This window comes from Melanerpes formicivorus, unplaced genomic scaffold, assembly GCF_026170545.1.
Source record: "Melanerpes formicivorus ecotype bairdi unplaced genomic scaffold, bMelFor1.0.p_v2 SCAF_13, whole genome shotgun sequence".
Lineage (NCBI taxonomy): Eukaryota > Metazoa > Chordata > Aves > Piciformes > Picidae > Melanerpes > Melanerpes formicivorus.
Window position 1 is genome coordinate 7,869,001 of NW_027142365.1, and position 21,683 is coordinate 7,890,683.

At 42.3% G+C, this 21,683-nt stretch overlaps 1 protein-coding gene across 3 annotated transcripts in view; it reads left to right on the forward strand.

Annotated features, from left to right (window-relative positions):
• Positions 1–21,683, forward strand: part of DPP6 (dipeptidyl peptidase like 6) — a 527,947-nt gene that overhangs the window by 338,421 nt on the left and 167,843 nt on the right. For all 3 annotated transcript variants that reach the window (XM_068145994.1, XM_068145993.1, XM_068145995.1), the window contains exon 2: positions 18,757–18,871. In XM_068145994.1, coding sequence (XP_068002095.1) covers positions 18,757–18,871 — 115 coding nt within the window. The remainder of the gene's footprint in view (positions 1–18,756; positions 18,872–21,683) is intronic.

Here is a 21,683-nt window from a genome sequence, read left to right on the forward strand (position 1 = left end):
TCTATGATCTGTGGAAAAAGTCACAGTATAACATGGGTCTGAAATAAGAAAAATACAGCATGAATTGCAATGAGGAAGTCAGGCCGAAAATGAAAGCAGGAGGTTTCATTTTTAATCGCTATCAAGTCCATTAGAGGATTTAAAATGGGGCTTGATCAATTGATATAAAAGCACATCTTCCAAAACTGTTAATGTTTTTATCATGAGGTAGCACCTGCTGCTGCATCAAAAGTTATTAAATCGTATGCGCAGGAAGTAATATCCGTAGAAGTTAGATGAATAACCCCTAATAAATCATATACCACAGGGGTATGCAGTTGATATCAAGATTAATTATGTGCTGATGTGTAAGTCATTATATCATAGATATCCGTGTTGAGATTTAATTTTTCCTCTAAAACCTGATGAATTCTGAAATAGCTGTTTAACTATTTATAAGCACCCTTGAGATGCAGGCTAAAGCAAGGCAAGAGAACATAACTGCTGTTTCATTGCTTTGGAGTGGTTGAATCTACAGTGTCAGCCACATAGAAATTCAATTAGAATTTCTGTTTTCCTCACCCAGCCTTGCAAACTTTTTGTTGTGTTTTGTCTTTCAAGGTGTGTAGTAGCAAGCTCCTTATTTTTTTTTTACACACCTCATAGTCTTCCCTTGCAGTGGTTACAAGGTGGCATCGTTTCTATCTGCTTTATTGAAGTTATTAAAAAGCAGGAAAACACAGGATATATTCTGCCATCTTGATGAAGTTTTATGAGGTGTTTACTATGTTGTGTTGAGTATAATATCTATCCTTGAGTCCTTGGTGTATGGAACATCATAACATTTAATTCTTTTTCCTGATTAAGGGCCAGATCCAACTTAGAAACAGACACCCATGAGCTGGGCTCAGCTCCCCACACCGTGCACAGACAGGGATGGGTGCTGAAGTGAGGTGATGCAGGAGTTAGTGCACAGAGCAGATATCCTCCTGACAGGGAAAGAACACTCTGGTTGTAGACACCCACACTGTATCCTGGGTCTTTCTCCACAGTGTATGTGTTTATGTTGGTAAATCACATCCCAAAATCTCTAGGAAGTGCCTAAGCACTCATATCTGCGTCCCACTGTAGTCCATGGGACTTGAGCATGCATCTTCCCAATACCCCACAGGCTATCTCTCTGAGTGCAGAGCTTAAATGCTGCTCAGAGGGTGATGGATGCCATCTGGACTGTGGTAAATGTTATCCTTAATGGACATGGGAAGCATTTTTCTGAAGCTGATTCCAAATACAGCCCCATTATGAGGCAGGCCAAGCATCCCCACCTCTTGCTGATCCCATGTCCACCTGTGGCAGTAGTTCTTTGCCAAATCAGACTCCGTGAAAGATGCTCAGGCAGTTTTCTGTGACTGCTGCAATCATCCCAGCAGCAGCAGAAGGAAATGGGATTGTTCTTGCCTCTGCAACAAATGTTTTAATAATTTATCATGAAGCTGGTAAGCTGGAGTTATACATGAAATCCGTTCATGCAGCATAACAGGAGCTAATAAAATACAGGAGATTACATCTCCTTGTGCAGAACAGCAGATAAGGAGTAGCACACCTGATGGCATTCTTCAAGCCAAGTTCAATTGTTCCTGTCCTGACAAAGCACTGAAGACAGTTGATTAGCTGTACCTGCCTGCTCCTCTCACTTGAAACGATGCCCTTTCCTCCTCCCTGACTGCTCACACCACAGATGTGCTGCCTGTGGGCATGGATGCAACACCAGCTGCAGTGGGAGCATGTTTTTTGTCACCTGGCTACAGCTTCAGAAGAGACATTGCTGGCACACATGTGCAGAGCAGGGAGGCAGAGAGGGGAGGCTGGTGTGCTGCAGGTGAGCTCTGGCCTCTTGTGCTAATCAGAAAGAGAGGGAGCTGCACTCTTGCTCAGTGCCCTGGCCTGCACAGCTCTCATGTGTTAGGCTAACTTTCAAAGGCTGTTTCCAAAGCCCTTGTGTGAGATGGGTTTGTTGGTTTGGTTTATTGTTTGGGTTTGTGGGTTTTTTTGGCCGTATGTGAGCAGGCACCCCATAGGAATGTGGCTCTTAAGGGTGTTATCTCAAATGGAGAGGTGCTTAGGAACTAGGACATCAATTTTTACAGATGTTTGGGAGTCCAGGACACTGAAAGCAATCAGGCATCTAAATGGCTTTTAAAAACCTAGCCATGCTTCCAATGTAATTACACAAGTATCTTGCATACATGACCTAATAAACCCTCCACTTTTTTGGACAAATCTCTGTTCCTAGAGTGATGCTGTCCTATGTCCTCACACTATGAGAGGGAAAACTATGAGGAAAACAGTAACAACAAAGGCTACAAACCAGTGGGAGGTAGCAAGATGCAGATTAGGGGTTTAGCATCACTACTAAGTGAGTTTAATGAATTGTCAATTACTGGATCAAAACATGGATCCGTACTTTGGGCTCCCACAGTACACATTTAGTTACTTCTGCCATGGAGTGACTGACTGATGGGAAGAGGGCTTAGTTCAGAATCTGAAAATTGAACTAGTACAAGCATAAAAAAAAATAAATCTATACAAATTAAACTAATTTTTTCAGCCATTTCTTCCATTTGGATTTTTCCACATATTTTATCCTGCAGCCAGCATGTTTGCTGGTTTAGGATTTTGAATCCTTAATGCAAGACTTAATGTGAGTAAGAAATTAGTTGAGTTGGATTTAAGAGGTATGCAAAGCATGGATGGTGTTCAATATAGGAGGCTCCCTTCGGGTAGGGAGACAGAAATGATAACCTCTCCAGCATAGCTCCCACAGAGCAGCAGCCCTACAAGCAGGAGAAAGAAACACACCACACAGCCATTATTTGCTTCAGCATGTTCCTAAACAAATGAAGTATTTCCAAAACAAAGCAAAAGCTATCAGCAAGCCACATGACCAGCACAGAAGCCTGGATCTTAAGCAAGCTGATAGAAAAAACTGCAGAAATTACAGCTAGGTTATATTTTGTTTCCAGGGTTTCAGCACCAAAAAGACTGTGGTGGTTTGGCCCCTGGTTTGGAGGCCGGGTGCCCACCAAAGGTGTTCTATCACTCCCCCTCTTAAGTGGACAGGGGGAGAGGGGAAAAAAAATGTAACAGAAGCCAGTAATAGGATAGGAGCAATTTTAGTAACACTAATAAGCAAACAGCGATAGACCTCGCGGAAGCAGAAAGCAGAGAGAGATGTTAGACACTACTGCCCATCAGCAGCACAATGGTTGGTCTTGGGAAGCAGGGCTCTCTAAGCTTGGTGGTTCCTTGGGAGGATAGACACCATGGTTGAATCCCCACACTTCCTTCTTTCACTTCATTCTTATACCTGAGCTGATGTCATACGGTATGGAATACCTCTTTGGCCAGTCTGAGTCAGCTGGCTCAGCTCTGTCCCCTCCCAAGATCTTGCCCATCCCTCAATGTACTCTTGGAGCAGAAAAATGTTGAAAGGACACAGCATGGATACTTACTCAACAGTAGCCAAAACACTGCTACATTATCAACTACTGCTGCAAAAAACCCACAGCACTATAAAGATGCTGTGAGGAGTATTAACTCCAGCTCAGTCCAACCCGATACAAAAGTCCATGCTCAGCATGAACTGAAGCATGAATGTTTTGTAGACTCTTCTTTCGAGAGTACCTGGGTTCTGAAACCTTGTTGTCAAAGGATCAGGATTATATCAAGACATCTTTCATTCCCATGGGGGATAATGACTTCCTGCCTGGATGGCAAATGTTCTCATTTCCCATGAAAAATGTTAGGACAAAGGTTAAGTACCTCCTGTAATTTCTCAAAGAAATTTGATGCAAGCCTCTAGCTGTCTTTTCTATCTGTGCCAGGCATTTTTTTGTTGTTCTAGAAGCTGACTGCATGGTACAGTTTGTAACACGGGGACTCATTAGGACCTTGGAAGATTGATTATTTTACACTTCATGTCTTCAGCCTGCAAAGGAGATGTGCTGTGTGACTGCATAACTTGCACTGAGACTCTCAGCATTGCTGGAATTGTGTTACCATGCCCCAGGGAATAAAAAGTAGAACTAGGCTTATTCCCTGGAAGGGAAATTTTTTTGTTAATGTGTTTTTTACAGAAGCCCAACAGAAGCAGACAGATTCCAGCTCTTTGTCCTATTACCCAGAAGAGTTTTTCTCTCTCTCTCAGGAGAGGGAAAAAAAAAAAGTACTGAGATCACAAGTAAATAGTGATGAAGCCATTAAACAAAATGGAAATTAAGAGAAAAGTGGAAATGAGATACTGTTGATGTAAATGCTGAGAGTCTTTCACAAAGGGTTATGTAAGAGAAGGAACTAGATTCTGATTGTTTTGTTAAATTCATACCAAGAAAACAGTCCAAGGTTCACAGCACTCTGTTAGTTTGCTATGAGGTTTCCTGACTCTAACATGACTCTTTCATTTTACATTATAAGGCTATGATAGCAATATTTTGCACAGGCAAATTGGTGCATACAAAAACCCAAGGCTTTTGCTTTTCTACTCCGTGTCAGCAGAAATTGTTGGATACTTACGGCACAACCATATCATATTTCTTGCTAACAAGGAGAGGACATAACACATACAGTTTTTCTTCCTCCTTCTCCTAAAAAGTAAATGAGAGCATGTGTGCTTTGCAGTCAGTGTCCCAGGTCCTGGCTTTAAAATTGCTCCTTGAGGTCCCAAGAGAATAGAATAGAATAGAACAGAATAGAATAGAATAAAATAGAATAGAATAGACCAGACCAGACCAGGTTGGAAGAGACCCTCAAGATCATTGTGTCCAACCTATCATCCAGCACCACCTAATCAACTAAACCATGCAACCAAGCACCCTATCAAGAGTGTGTGACTGCAGGAGCCTGACGCCTGCATGTGGACTGCCCCAGCATTTATCCCAGCCTTTCAGGCAGGCATTGTAGCACTGAGATCCATGTTTCAAATATAGCTTGGGTCAAGGTGCCCAGTGAGCTACTGGAGCCAGAGGGTAGATATATCACACTGAGAGCCACCATACTCTCAGGAGCACTCATGGTGAGGGGATGTCCTTTCAGGTGGGTTGTCCTTTGGGAAAAAGAGAGCCATGGAGGGGAAAAAAATAAAAGAAAGAAAGGAAAGGAGGAAAAATAAAGATACTAGGTTTTACTCCTGCAATTCCTCTGTTTATTTTGAACTTCTGAGCAGACATTTTTCATTCATTATTCACTACAGGCATAGTCCCTCACCATATGGCGGGGGGGTTAGCTGAAACAATGAACCTCAGCTGCAGTGCCGCTGTTACTTGGTCCTGCCTAACGGGAAAGGGGCTTCAGCTCTTGCAAGAGATTTCCAGAGAGGAGCCAAGGTGCAGCTCCACTCAGCTTACAAAAGCACAGTGTGTTTCCCATTTCAGAGGAGGTGAACATTAATGGGTAAAACAAGAACTGACTTACCATACAGAGCTAAGTGGGTATAGGTGAATGTCTGCTTACCCATGATAAGTAATGGGAAGGAAAATAAGAGAGTCTTTACATACCTGTAAATACTTCTCTCCTGTAGAAATAAAATGCAGTGAATGAAGCTGTGCAAATCTAATTGATTGGTTGGTTTGTTTCAAATCTTGTCTCACTCATTCCCCTTGATCAAACGTACATGACAAAAATGACCACAGCTATTTTGGCACCATAGCTTGGTTCTTTTGTTTGTTTCTTTTCAAACTTTAGGTGAGGTGGTGGCTTTGACATTGAGTTTTATCCTAGCAACTGAAATATTAGAGGTTGCCACTCCCTTCATTGATAGCTCAAACCAGCTGTAAGAAGAGGGATAAATAGAAGCCTTGTCAGATGTAAGTGGCAGCAGTAATGTGTCACATACTCTTGTTTACCAACAGGTGAAGAATTTCTGGAGAGAGGTAGCAAATCCTGCAATATTGTGAAGAGACAGACAGGGCAGTGCAGGGCCTGATCAGCAATATGTGTGACACTGAAGGAGTAAAAAAATGCCAAGAGTAGGTGAGCCTTGGCCTCTTTTCCTCAAGGCAGCATTTGGCAATGGTTGAAAATTCATCTGTCATGTTAAATAACCAAGATTCTTTACACTGACACTTATCTGTTCTCTATAGAGGGAGGTTCTACTGATGGGCCAGATGAAAGACTGTTCAATACACAAGGGGAACAACGTGGGTATTTATGTCAATGAAGTGGAAGGAAAACAATGCAGCTGATTTAACTTGAGTAGCTCATACTACCTGTCTTTCCCTTCATTGTGCTGCTGATATCTTTCGGCAACCAGCAGAGCAGCCAGTGTATGAGCAGCTGTGTCATGTTCTTTCTTCACTGCATTGACACAGAACGTGTCATCGAATCCTGCTGTCCTCAGCATCACCCTTCAATTCCTGAATTTGGTGACAGCAAATGTCACTTGAGAGAAGCTCAAGGGCTTGGACTGGTGATAGTTTCTGGAACCATTGTGTGGAGCTGTGTCACTTTGAGGACATGTTCTTATTGTAGTTTTGAGTGTGAATGTCATTGTAGTGCTGGGTGTCATCTTCTCTTCATGTAGAAAGGTTATCCTATGTCTAACTGTTGTGAGAGGAAGAGGAGCCTGTAGTTTGCAAGACAAATAATGGGGATTTGAGAGCCTGTGACAATGCTGTGATGTGAAGTGTTTTAGTCAAAACCAAAAGTCTCCTGAAAAAGCAAGATTTCAGCTGAGGTTGACTCTCCAGACAGCTAAAGTTAGTGGAAATCTGGACATTTTGATTCAGGTCTTCTGCAGAGGTCCCATGAGTCCAAAGCTTCATCATGTTTGCCCTTTAATTTCTTTGTGTCTTCACCTGGGACTAGCCCAATGTAAGATCTGGTTGAATGGGAAGTCTCATAGTTTCATAGTTTCATTCAGGGTTGGAAGGGACCACAAGGATCATCTAGTTCCAACCCCCCTGCCATGGGCAGGGACACCCCACACTAGATCAGGCTGGACAGAGCCTCATCCAGCCTGGTCTTAAACACCCGCAGGGACGGGGCCTCGACCACCTCCCTGGACAACCCATTCCAGGGTCTCACCACTCTCATGGTGAAGAACCTCCTCCTCACATCTAGCCTGAATCTCCCCACCTCCAGCTTCATTCCATTCCCCCTAGTCCTATCACTACCTGATATCCTGAGAAGTCCTTCCCCAGCCTTCCTGTAGGCCCCTTTCAGATACTGGAAGGCGACAATTAGGTCACCTCGGAGCCTTCTCTTCTGCAGACTGAACAGCCCCAACTCCTTCAGTCTGCCCTCATAGGAGAGGTGCTCCAGCCCTCTGATCATCCTTGTGGCCCTTCTCTGGACACGTTCCAGCACCTCCACATCCCTCTTGTAATAGGGGCTCCAGAACTGGACACAGTTGAGTCTTGAGTGTCTTGAGTGCACAAACCAAAACTTGCTTTTCTGAGTGTGCAGAAGCACGTGCAGAGGCAGCGGGGACAGGCTGGCGAACACGAGGAGAGCTCACAAATGGGATTCATATTGCTTCATATTGCATTACAGAAAATGTTGAGCTGTACAGGCTGGTAGGAGGGAGAATCCTGCTTCTAATTATGATTCAACATTATCTTTCACTGATAATAGCCTTTAGGTAATCAAAGAAGGTAAAAAATTAACTGCCTGCCGCTGATTTTTGTGTGTGCGCCAATGAGCAACACAATCACAGTGTAGTTTTAAATTAAATTCTTTTGTTCCTTTTGTTAATTTCAGCTTGATGGTTTTCCCAGGTGCCAGAGCTTAATTTACAGCTGAGAAAATTCCCTTCAATTGATTTTTTCTTTTTAAAATATACTCACATAAACTGCATCAACCTTTTCATTCCCTTATGGTGTGTGTCAAAGAAAAATGATCCCTTTAACTCTGCTTATTGGAAAGACACATCCATAGAGCATATTAATTTGTAGAGTTCCCATTCTGCTCTGGACAGTTTCTTCATGTGATAAATGAAGTCCTGCTTGTGCTAATGTTCTTCCCTCTCTTTAAAAATACCTCTGCCCTAGCCCCCTATCATTTGCTTTCTCCCACTGCTACATACCTGAACACTTCTAAACTCTGTTTTGTTTGTTTGTTATGGAAGAGTTTTATTCTTGAATTTAGCTAACAAGAGGAGAGGCACAAACACCCAGATCCTCAGGAGTGTTTCTGTGCCTGACTTGTGGTGAAACCACAGGGAACTAAGGACCTAAAAACACCTCTGAGAACGTTAGCCTGGGCGTGGTGCAATGTGGTGTTTACAGCACCACATGAGAGGGCTAGGAAATTGGTGGGGAAATTGATATTGGAAGGCTTTTTGTAGCAGCACATGGATTATGATGTCTTTAAAAGTGAGTGAAGTGCATAGGGAGGTGAAGATAGAAGATCTTTTTCGATGTGCTTAGATCAGGAGTTGATCTGAAGCTGCAGGGTGCAATGTAAGGAAACATCAATAGCTTGCTCTCTCTGCTGGGTCTGTTAAGACTTCTTAATTTCAAAAGCTAACTCCTGCTTATCAAGGGATTAACAGGTTGGTGAGGTGTGGTAGAGAATCTCCTTTCTTGGACACTTGCCTTTTTCTTTCCCATCTCTGGAGCATTTTTTCATGGCACGCAGTGAAACTGCCAGACACAAGTCTTTGTGTCTCCTGGGGTGATTTTACTCTTCCAATTCTACATGTTTAAATCAATGTAACATCCCTACATTTAACTGCAGCTTCAAATGCAAAGGGGACCTTCTAGTCCACACTGTGTCATTTCTGACATCAGAAGTGAGAGAGTCATGAAAATAAAGAAGAGTTTTGTTTAGAGTGGAAACTTTACAGCTTGAAGCCAGTGAAATGCAGACAGATAAACCAGCACCATGATTCAGGAGAAGTACTTTTGCCAGCACTGTTGAGATGTTAACACGAATTGTGCAGAGGATTAAAAATGATCATGATAATGCAGTGGCTTTGCTGCAGGGTAGCAGTGACTCTGATGAAATGGATCTTCTAGGAGCAAAAAATTGCAATAGATCTTCTAGGAGAAAAAAATTGCAGCTTGTGTGTCAGATGGATTTGCTTTTTGTTTCTGAATAAGAATGTGGATGTCTCAGTTCCATTCTGCAATTCACTTACTGAGTCTCAAGATTGTATTGGATTAAAGATATTTCTTTCAAACAAAACATGGGCAGGAAAAGTGTTCTGTCAGCGCAAGGAGTCATACTCCTCTGGTGGTGTGCCACAGTTCATGCGGCTCAGTATGGGAAAGAAAGTTGGCATCTTGCTTTCTCCAGTTAAAAAATGGTTGTTTTCTGGTTGCGTTTACTGCTGCCCAGAAAGTTTTGACAATAAAAATAAACGACTTTGCAAAGCTCATTCAAATGTGCTGTGAACACCCTAGTAAAAATAGAAATCAATAAAAACAGACCAAGCATAAGACTTGTAAACCTTTGGAGACCTTGGAGACACTTTGCCTGACAAGCACCACTTGGTGCTGAGCCAGCGTGCTGGCATCTCACACCACAGCCTGAGTACCCTTTGAAGAGCTGTAATTCTTCAAGCTACAGTTTCCTAAAACTAGCTCTGGACAAGGACCAGGAGGAATTGAGACTTGTGGTTTCTTAACTTCCTGACCATCAAATCACAATATCCAGGAAGTGCTTTCTGGTTAAAAAATACCTGAGAAGAGCCCAAGCGAACGCCACTGGGGAACTGAGGTGTCTCCAGCTATTTTGAAGACAGTCTCACAGCCTGTGGACTCTTCCCATTGTGTCATCCTCCAAGCAACACTCATGGAAGTCATTACAGGTTCCTGCTAGGCAGGAAGAAATTATTAACGTTATAAAAATGGCCAAACCATCCATCCCTTTGCTGTTGTGTCCCTTGCTCCTTACTTCTGCATGAGTAAAGGTACAACCAGCTTAAACAAATTATTTTCCTTAAGTTTAAGAACTGCAAAACTGTCTCTCACCTCTCTGGGTAATTCCAGAAGTCAGAGGATAATCCTGCTTCTGTCTAGCTGCTGCCATGGTTACAGGACATTCAGGAGTCATCACCTTGCAGCCCACACAACAGCCAGGGACCTCATCTGAAATCCCCTGCCCACCATCAGCAGAGGCAGAGGGAGCTGGGGTTGTTTAGCCTGGAGAAGAGGAGGCTCGGGGAGACCTTATTGCTCTTTACAACTACCTGAAGGGAGGTTGTAGCCAGGAGGAGGTTGGTCTCTTCTCCCAAGCAACCAGCACCAGAACAAGAGGACCCAGTCTCAAGCTGTGCCAAGGGAAGTTTAGGCTGGAGGTGAGGAGAAAGTTGTTCCCAGAGAGAGTTGTTAGCCATTGGAATGTGCTGCCCAGGGAGGTGGTGGAGTCACCATCCCTGGGGGTGTTCAAGAGGGGATTGGACATGGCACTTGGTGCCATGGTTTAGTAGTCATAAGGTCTGTGGTGACAGGTTGGACTTGATGATCTTTGAGGTCTTTTCCAACCTTATTGATTCTATAATTCCATGAACAGAAAGCAGATGCATTGCAGATAGTAGTGATAGAAAGTGGTTAGTGTGGTAGGTTCCACTGAGGATTCTTCTGTCTTTCTGTCTTTGGTTTGTGTGGTTTTTAGGTTCTATTTTATTTCCCCATATATGTGTGAAGTTTTGCTGCGTGCTAACTAGAGTTACATTTGCCAAGCAAGGGAGGAGCAACCCTCCCCTAGCCCCCAGCTGCTGTAATTCACACATGGATTCATACAATAATTACTGTATCACCAAAGTGTTTGCAAGTAACCTGGCAAGGTAATTTTTACTTTCTTAGCACGCGGTGCAGTTTCTGCATCTTGAGTTTGATGGACACCTCAGGAGAGTGCACAATGAAACTGATAAACGTGTTTTCTTCCCTCCTGCTGTACCCTCCACTTTTGTACTCCTCTCCCCACCGTCTCTGCGATGCAACAACCTCAAAATCTGGCTATCTGCATGGCTCTTTCTCACTTGGTGGCCAAACAAATTATTTAGCTATTAAATGTTATTCACCTTGTTTTTCCTTTCCTGTACCATTTAGAAACAAAGTATTTGCAAACTAGATTACTGAAAATAAATAAACAAATAAATAACTAAATGGCCTGGAGTTAGTAAAATATAATATTGAACAATTTCTGATGCTGTGTTTCTGCCCAGGGAGATGAAACACTTCACCACTTTCCTTATTGCAAATTCTTCCTTGGTGTTCAGGATTGTAAATTGAATGATAACTTATTATTTTTTGTTCTGAAATAGAGTTTCAGTAAAACTTGTGATTGCCTGTTTAACAAATGTAAGGAGGATGGCATTTTGTTGGAATTATGGGGGGTGACAAAGCTGAGGTGATTTCCCCATGCTCTCAGATCACACAGTATCACAGTATCACAGTATCACTTAGGTTGGAAAGGACCTCGATGATCATCGAGTCCAACCTATCAACACAGACCCCATGACTAGACCATGGCACCAAGTGCCACATCCAATCCCCTCTTGAACGCCTCCAGGGTCAATGACTCAACCACCTCCCTGGGCAACCCGTTCCAATGATGAATGACTCGCTCGGTGAAGAACTTCCTCCTCACCTCGAGTCTAAACCTCCCCTGGCACAGCTTGAGACTGTGTCCTCTTTTTCTGGTGCTGGTTGCCTGGGAGAACAGACCAACCCCTTCCTGGCTACAACCACCTTTCAGGTAGTTGTAGAGGGCAATTGGGTCACCCCTGAGCCTCCTCTTCTCCAGGCTAAACAATCACAGCCTAGATGTTGCAGAGGAATGTCTTATTTCTTGAGATCACAATTCTTCAAGAAATAGAGTGAAGAGGTGTCATCCTGGCATGCCTTGACATTACCTTTTGCAATGCTTTCCACATGGGTATGAGCTGCTTCAAGGCCTGTGTGTGTATTGTGGCTTGGTTGAGAGTGAGCCAGGCTGACAGAGCACTACAGTGGAAAAGCTGGAGCCAAGCAAGTGCTGTGGCATACAAAGGGTCCTGGGATCATTGATACAATCTGTGGCATCTGGGCTTGCCAAGCCTTTTCACAGATTCAGTGATAACACAAACTCATGGAATAAAATTCTAAGTGGCAACCCAAGTTTTCCCGGTGCCATGGCAGATATTTCACCCTAGGAGATGATTTGGTTCTTTTGTAGTGAATGAATGTGTGTGCTTATATCAATTACTGAAATAAAATCAAAGAAATGCTGTTTATTTTATGGTCTTTATCACTATTGGGAATGGATCTTTAATTATGAGTTTAATTACAGTAGCAGCTAAGGGTCCCTGTGAGGTTTTGCAGTCCCACTGTGCCAGGTGCTAGAAAACTTCGAGGTTACAGCAGATGAATGAATCAAACTGATGGTGAGAAAGTGAAGGAGATAAATTTACATTAAATCCAGACTATCACAATTCTTGGCTAAAATTATCCCTAATTGTGTATGTCATGTGTCACACACACAGCACTGCCATCTCCTTTCTCCTGATTGTGAGGCATGAGATGGCTGTGGTCTTGGCTGGAGCTATGCTTAGTGCAACAGGTCCAGCTGGTGTTTGCAGCTTGAATTTTGGTCACCTCAGGAACAGCCTGCTGGCAGGATTTCAGAGTCCACTTCCCCAATTTCTAAATTATTTTGGAAATTCCACACAGCCACTTTGCCCAAAGCCTAATTTGGAAAGGTTTCAAATGGCAATACTGTTTATTTATGTTCTAAGGGGATAAGAGGATGTTTCAGTGGTTACTCTGTTTGACTACAAAAGTCATGTGAGATGCCAGTTCAAAATATAGAGATCCTAAATTAATCTTTCAGTGCTGCTAGGTCTGGAGGAGATCCAAAACTGCTTCATCATAATGCTCATGAAAAGAATGGGAAGTGATTAAATATCCATTTCTGCGGTACAGTGCAGCTAAGAATCACAGATATTACTGTATTTAGATATTTTTCCTCTCTAGTGACGCTGTTTCATTTGTAGCTAATATAGACTAGCTTTGCTTCAGTTGAGCCACTGATCTGTCAGTCAGTGCTGCCTGAGGATCTGATACCTTCTGCTCTAAAACTGTGGAAGACCCATTGTCTGTTAGAGCTAACAGATAGGTACAAGGTGCAGGTGGCATTAGTTTTCTACTGTTGGCTTTGTAATAGAAACATGTAAGACTGAAAACTCCACCAAAGCATAAAGCATTCATGGTTTGTTTTTACCAAAGGCTGAGTTGTTATGAATACAGTGGTTTCCTTGCTCACTCTCAAACACACCTTTAATGCCCAACCTCAAAGTATTTGCATGTGTGCACTTTGCAGAGAATTGTGAGAGGAGACGGAGCTACAGAGCCAAAAAAGGCTTTTGGGGCATTCAGAAAGGAGTCTCCCACAAATGCAGGGCAAGATAATGTGGTGCATTGTGTGCAGGGTAAAAGGCTTTTCTCATAGTGCTGTGGAGTAGACAACAAAGATATTAATGGTTATTATGTCATAGTTTCCTATTAGTAAATGTATTGTCTGCAGGAGATGAAGGAAGACATAACTAACTTGTTTTTCACCACTGCAACAGGCAGGACTGCTGCTTTTATCCTTCTGAATACCTGTGTTGGGGTTTTGCAGGAAAGCCTACATGCATGCCATGCCTCATTGGTGAAAGCAGACCAATTTTTTATTCCTCTCACTCTAAAGTATTAGCTTGAGCATCTGAACAGCTGAGTTTACTGGAGCTTCAGTCTGAGGCTCTCAGAGTCTATCTGCAAACCGATTGGTATTCAGCATCACACTTCAGCCAGAGCACAGCTCAGGGGAGTCTGCAGCAGCAGGGAGGGAGGAATGTGAGTGGGGAGAAGAAAAGGAAAGAAAATTAAAAAAAAGACCACCAACCACCACCACCACCAAAAATCAAACAAAGGCAACTCAGCTTGAATTCAGAAATGACAAGGATGAGGTTACATGCTTATTATTGTTTGTCTGTGTTATGATGCTACCTAAGTTGTTCAGTGACTGAGGTTTCCACTGTGCCAGGCAGGGTACCAAAAATTATTCCTGCCCACAAAACCCCTCCATCCTAAATTTTAAGGCAGGGGAGCAGCAGAGGATCCAGACAAGAGGAGGAGTGCAATGAGACAGTGAGGCAGTGTTGATCAGCAGCGTAACCAGAGGTCTCAGCAAACCTCCTGCTGTAAACACTACAATGCCTCTGTTTTACTGATGTTGTCACTGCTATTATTTTTTTGGTTTGCAACACAAGGTTAATGATCTAACTGTGTGGGTTACTCACTCTAATTTGGTGTACTGTTTAGCAGTTATAATCTGCAGCAATTTCATATTGTAAAGAACTAATTAGCAGCAAGATTGCTTTTCCGCTGAACATCATAGGTGTTTTTGCCAGAGATAACAGTTTTCCCATAACTTAATTCCTCAGCAATGTTTTTAAGGGGGAGCTGTGCTCTGAAATTGGTGAGCTGACTTGCTGGAGAGACTGCACTTGCTGTTATGTCATGAGGCCAAAAGTTTTAATCCAGAGCAAGGGAGCCTGAGGTGAAGGCAGGATGCATATATAACTGTGTGTTGACAAGCTTGCTGAAAGACTTTTCAAGTACTGTGTTTGTCAGTGTAGAATTTCAGGTTATTTAGTTAAAAATTGGAAGCAAACAGTAAAAAAGCGAGCAGGAATGGCAGGTATGGAAGCTATGCACCACAAGTGCCGTAAACCTCATCCTGCTACCTCTGAAGCCAGCGAAACATCTTAAATCTGCTTTTGTTTCTTGACATGAAGTTTTTTGGGTTGCAGTTTTCTTCTTTTTTTTCTTCTCTTCTCCTTCTAAAGTACTCTGGAGAAATTGAGGGCAGAGTTCAGTCTCCTGTCTGCACCCATGGCCCAGTGTCACCTGTTTCAGCATTGGCCCTCACACATGGCACAGCTATTGGGAATGTGTGTATGCCAGTATAACACACCTAAGTTTTGTTGTTATTGGATGAAAGTGGCAACTCCATGTTGAAATAGACTAAGAGGCCCACCATGGTTACCCTGATATTGATTCTTCTGAGAATTTGGTCTAGGATATATATATTGTTTGTTAAATAAACAAACAAAAAAAACCCCAAAACAACCCCAAAAAAGCTACAAGCAAACCACCTGTGCTTGATGAATTTGTGCTTTAATAACCTGTTACATTATTGTTGTACAGCCACTGTGCTGGCAGCGTTTTGGCACATTTCAAATAATCCTGCCAAGCAGAATGTTGTTGACAGCATCTTGGCTTAGAGCATATCCGGCGTCCATCCATAACATGTCAGCGCGGTGATTCTCTCACAGGCAGGAAAATATGTCATCACAGAGCTGTGTTTTATAGGCTTGAAAATGCTGTAGCTGTCTGGATTTACGGCTTCAAAGTCAGCTTCACAGGTGGATGCTGTTATTTTCCGATCATAAATTAAGATGAAGGTGGTAACATTTACAGTTTTCAGTATGCTGCATCAGTGAAGCGTGCTTATCTTAAAACCTGTAGTAACATCTGCTTTCATTTTCTAACCAAAAACTAATTGAGATTTTATATAAGAGAAAGGGGAGGGTGGAAAACAAACAGCAAAGGCAGCTAGGAGAGAAAACAGGCTGAGGGGCTTTAGCTTGCTTTCAGAGGTCATGCAGGGGTTGTGTTATTCATGAGAAGCTGAGAGCGGGTGACTCCTACCCATGAGTGACTTCGTTTTACTGTTTCCTTTTATGCTGTTTTCAGTAGAATCATTTGGGCAGAGCAGAAACAGTTCATGCTTGATTTATTTCCATTTGTGCACTAGACCCAGATTTCAGTGTTAAAACCAAAGCAGTATCTTTAGGATTAGCAGCCACGGTTCATGAAGGGTATCTGCCTCTGGTTGATTTAGATCTCTGTGTTTACAGGGGCAAGCTGAGATCTTTGAGGCATAGGCAAATTATAGTTTTGTGCTGCGTGTTGGGAACAAACTCTTTGAGGTGCCACTTCAAGAACATTATTCATGTGCTTGAATCTGTACCTGCCTAGGGCTTAATTAAACACCTTCCTGGCTTTGGTCCCAAGAACAGAGGCTTTCCTGAGCAATGTGAACAGGCAGCTTACATCTGCTTGTGGGAAGTCCTGCTGAAGGGTGGGAGTTTGCTGCCAAGGGCATAGAGTATCATGGACCAGTGGTGAGGCTGTAATCTCCTGGATGTAAAAGCTGGTCACAGTGACAGAGCAACATCTCTCTCAACAGAAATGCAGATAGGGAAGATGTGAGGCAGCAGTGCTGCTGTGCGTATGGCATGATGAGAGTGCAGCTGGTTTACTGTGACTCCCATCGAAAGAGACTTCAAATGACAGAGAGGAACCAAAAAGCTGCTTTCCAAACCTGTGCTGAATAAAGCTTACCTTTCTTTGAAATGTCATTTACCCCTTTAGGTGTTTTTTTTTTTATCAGGGGAAACATTCACTTTCTGCTTTCTTGGAATGTACTAAATCCCAAAGTTTTGCTCATGTTTTACTCCTCTTGGTGCACTAGAAATTCCCAGGGGCTTTGGTGGTGATTTTGCTCAGATATCGAATGGGTGGCTGGAGGATTAAATTAATGGTATTATGGTGTGATAATGGATACAGTGATAGTATTGATGTCCTGAAAGCTTAAGCATGTGCATGGATTTCTGTCTCCCTGGGACTCATGGACAAGGAAACCTCACTTAATGCAAGGGTTTATTATGGTTTTTATCTGCATCTGGGTTTGTAGATCCTAATTCTTCTCCTTGAACTCTTTTCTTTTTTCCAATTTAAACCTGCTGATCACTCAGGATGAGAGAGAGCTGGTAGAATGTTTTCAGGAATGTGACTGCTTCCATCAGTCCTCTAGTGCTGCCTGTGTCTTACTTCTGTCCTTAGACACTGATGTGGCTTGGCTGGGTTTCTCAGCTACTACTTCTCAGTTCTGTCATCTCTCTAGGTCCCACTGTGCCCTGTTGTGAAAGGAAGAATATTTCTGCCATTTATTTAGCAGCCCTGGATTCTTTTCCTGGCTTTATTTCTCAATTTGTTTGTGACCCTGGGAAAGGCACAGGGTCTCTTTGGAGCCTATTTGCACCACTTGAAAAATGAGAATCATAAGAGTTTCCTGAAAAAGGTGTTAGAAGAGTAAATTAATTAACATTGTTATTCATGCTTAGGGTGAGGTTGCTATAGAAATGCAGGAGTTTGGTTTGTTGGGTTTTGATTGTGTTTTATTTTGGCAAAATGGAATTTCTCAAGGCTCCTGACCTACTTTTCAGATGTTTCTCTAGCAAGAACAATAAACTGTACATTTGTTCCTTCCAAACAGAAAGCCAAGTTCAAATGAGAAGGCAAAGACAGGAGGGTGTGCTAACCTCTACCCTTCTTTGCCAGCAAGTCTTTTCCAGACCCAATATATCAAAATGCAGATGCTACCCAAGAGGTTTAATGCCTCAAACTTGCCTTTCTGTTGCAGAATTATAGCCTTTGTAATGAATAGATCCCCAAACAGAAAGAGCCTCAACATTATCTTTTTTTTTGTGTGTGTGAACTAGATCTGTGACATGGAAAAAGCTGAAGACTATTTCCCAGCATTTTTAAAAATCAAAACTGAGGTTTGCCTGACCTCTCTGTTCAGCTCATGTTGCTGTGTATAAAGAAAGGTTACAGTAAGTGAAACAAATTCTCTGCATTACAGAAAAAATTAGTCTGTTACAAAGACGTTTATTTTCCTGGGGAAAAAAATAATATTAAAGATAAACCCAGAACAATCTTTTAAAGAAGGCTTAGACTCACCATCCCTCATAATCAAGGAAATGAGGCAAAAATTCTAACCCAGTGAGGCCGACAAGGAGGAGGAGCACTAGAGTTGTTCTGGCTGTGAGGCCAGATCACTTGAGTGAAAATTCAGTCTACCAGGAAAGTGAAGTTCACTGATACTTCATACAGCTCCTGGGGATGCTTCACTGCGTGCATGAAATCACCTTTAATGCACAGCACTAAAGGGAATCCAACAAAAAGCATGAAAGGCATAAAGTGCAATAAATATTTAAGATCTTGTGAATGCGAACACGGCACTTCATAAACACCTGTCTGGAGAGCAGGGGTGCAGTATGCATCATAGACAGAACATATGGCACAACCACAGTGAAATCAAAGCTAATCACTGAATAGTGATGGAGCTTTTATTCTAAAGTTACATGGATGTGATTAAATTTAATGTACATACTAGATGTGAATCCTGTCTTCATATCCTTAGACCTGCCCGCCTTGAAATGTGTCCAAGGTGGCTTGGGGAGATGTGATGCTTTCTGGGAAGACAGAGAAGTTCACCATGGGAATATCTTTATTGATTTGTGTCTCCATACATGTCCCTGTGAATTATTTATCTTCTCTAGCATTTTATTACAGAAGTCTCTTGGAAGTTACTGTAAAGTTCTTTATTTCCAGCCTTAATGAGGATTGGTAGGAAATTGGTTTTAATAAGTGAGTTTGTACGAGCGCTGGTGTGGGCATCTGGTGTCCCCATGCGAGGAGGTAGTGGGAGGTGTGGGTTTTACTACTGAGCATCCTATGGAAGCATTGCATTTATTCATTATGGAATCTGACTTGGAATGAATTCAGTTAATGCACAATTCATTATATTGGCACAAATTGTGTTTGGATGACAGGCTTCACCTGCCGTGGTTGCAGGGGGCGTGATGTGGTTCTGCAGAAATGCATTGCTGTTTGGTTTCTGCTGTTTGTTTCCTTGTGTAAGAGCCTTTTCTAAATGTTTGCTTTCCTTTGATGTTTCTAGGAGCTGGTGGGGAGTAATCCTCCACAAAGAAACTGGAAAGGAATTGCAATTGCCTTACTTGTTATTCTCGTTATCTGCTCCTTGATTGTCACCTCTGTTATACTCCTTACACCAGGTATTTATAACCTTTAACTCACTTCCATTTTGGTTTTCTTCTGTGATTTCACACTTTCAAGGGTAAAGGGATTGCAAACTGACTGCAAAGTCAACATCAGAGGAATAATCCTTCTTGTTCTTTATCTTGATATGAGACTGAGTTCAAGGCCATTCTTAGGTAGAATGTTTGAGTGTTTTACATTTCAATTCAAAGATTGGGGCTGCTGAGCTGAAGATAGGAGCCTGAAACTTGGTTATCTAAAGAGATCAGGAGTATCACTTCAGATGTACCAGGGCATGAAAGACATCTGCACAGGGCAGTCAGTTAGGACACAGGACTTCCTGAAGTTCATGCCCACATGGAGCAGCAGCTGCCAGTTGGGTAGCATACAGCAGACCATCTAAAATAACATTGGATGCCCACACTTAGGCACTTAAATGCCATCCTATTCAGCTAGACTGATTTTTATAATCAGATCATAGTGTTTCAGCTTTACAAAGCAATTCCAGATAACCATGTGCCAGATAGCATCTAAACACAGCAAGTAATTAGTAAATTCCCAACGAGGGACTGTTGGAGTTAATACCCTTACCAAGTTTCAACAAAGTTCTGTTCATGTAACCTCTGTAAATTACTTCTCTTACAGTAGCTTCTGAGATTGTAGGCTTGAATTCTAATGTGGTATCATTATGGTTATTGATTATTACATATTTATGTAGCCCTGTGTATTTCCATGCCTACTTACAGAGCAGCAATAAGGTGCTTTTGTGGCTCTGAGGAGATTGTGATCTGAATACAGAAAGACAAACAAATGAGATGACACAGAAAAGATAAATTCAGTGTCAGAAAGAGTGAGGAGCTACACAGTACAGGAGAAGGCAGAAGGTCCTCTGCAGAAGGTCATAGAAGACAAGAGGATCCTTCTTGAATGAGTACACGTGAGTGGCTCTGGGGATAGCAGGATAGAAAGCACAGAGCTGAAGAGAAGAGTACAGGCGAGGGAGAAAAGAAAACACAGAAAATACAACAAAACAAGACAGTGAAGTGGAAAGGCAAGATGGAAATTGTGTGGCAGAAATTTCTACCTTGTAGCCTGTGAGCAGTTGAGATGTGGACCATCTTCCCTGACAAAGCTTTAATCCCCCAGTTCTCTCTATGGTAGACTGGAGACAGAGATACGTCAAGAAATGCAAGAGTGCATGGAGTTAATGTCAGAGTGAGCGAAGCAATCTTATTTTCCTTTGGGTTATTTATCATCATGCCATGTTCAGTTTATTTCATGGTACCCTGAAGTTTTCAAAGTAAATGTAAGTAACACCTGGTCTTATCAGAGTAATTAAGTAATTAAATTAATTAAGGTTATGCTTAAGGATAATTTTCAAACATTTATTTTTATAAGAGTCAGATTTAACACCTTTAGACAGTGCATTTCAACTCTAGGATATCTTGGGACAAGGTGTGTGAACTGTGTTCACATCAGGCACTACTTATTTGCAGTGAAAAGTAAAACCCCTTATCCATTAGGTAGGGAAATGCCACCAAAAGAAGTGGGATTCCATCTAGGTGAATATGTGGGGAGAAGTATAAACATACCTATAAAGTCCTAAAGACAGTTGAAGCCACAAGTCTTTACTTTTACAAGACCACCTGTAATGATGATTTATTTATAGAGATGGTGGGAATGATACCTGGTGAGGATTTAGCAGCTCTGGCTTCAATTCTGGGCCTAAATGTAGTATTCTCACATAGGACTTCTCCTGCATCTTGCTCCCACTTCTCCATAGGGAAAAATCACACATAGAATCCCCTAGTGAAAATTATGACTGTAGATACTGCAAGTGCTGTAGTCCAGGTAAGTGCCCAGACAGAAAAGCTGTATGGAGCATTGAGAATCTACAGTTAATATTCTTTAATTAAGGAAAACACAAGTAAATAGGTTATGATGATGACTTTCTATTTTAGGTCATATGAAGTGGGAATGTGAAATGCCCACATTCAATGTTAACTAAAATTCCCAAGTGTATTTGGGTGTTTATGTTTGTATATGTATGCACAAAGACATTCTCTGGTTGGGACATGTGTGCACACAAATCTGAGCACAAAAATCACACAGTTATTGGTCTGCACTTAGCAACACCACCACATAGCAGTGCTGAGAGAGCCTGTGTGCTAAAATTTCCATTCATGTGTTTTGAGCTGTCCAATTACTTGATTTGCTGGTAAACTGGGCTTGGGGTAGTCTTTAATTCTGCTGATCTTTCAGAATGTGTCTTACATACAAAAACTCTGGGCTCAGTGCTGCTTCTGTTTTTATTATGGATTCAGACTGCATCATGGTGAGACTGCCAAGGGTAAAATCAGATAGCTTGGGTTGCTGCTGTGGCTTGGCAGCAGCCGAGTTAAATTTTCTCTTGGGCCACTGGCCCTGGAGCTCATTACAAGGATTCACTATGTCAGAGGGTAGCAGGAGGCTCATTTCACAGACATTTCCCACCAGCCAGTGCTAAGTGAGACATTGAGACTGGTTTGACAAATGTAGAAAGCGCTACACTGATAATTCTGACTGGGGATAGCACTTCCCAGTAAGGTAGGAGTGGTGAAGATGGAGGAGCCTGTCCAAAATGAGAAGCAGAGCCTGCATTTTCCTGCCATAAAATAGTTCACTGGAAGGAGAAACATTTATGCTGTGGTAGCCAAACCTAAAAAGAAGTGACAGATTTTTGAACAAGAGGCAAGGAAGGGGCAGATGAGCAACGAAGGAAGGAGGCAAAGCAATTTTGTGGATGTTCTTGGGAAGCTGCTGCCAAATCTGAGAGTGGCATCACAAGCA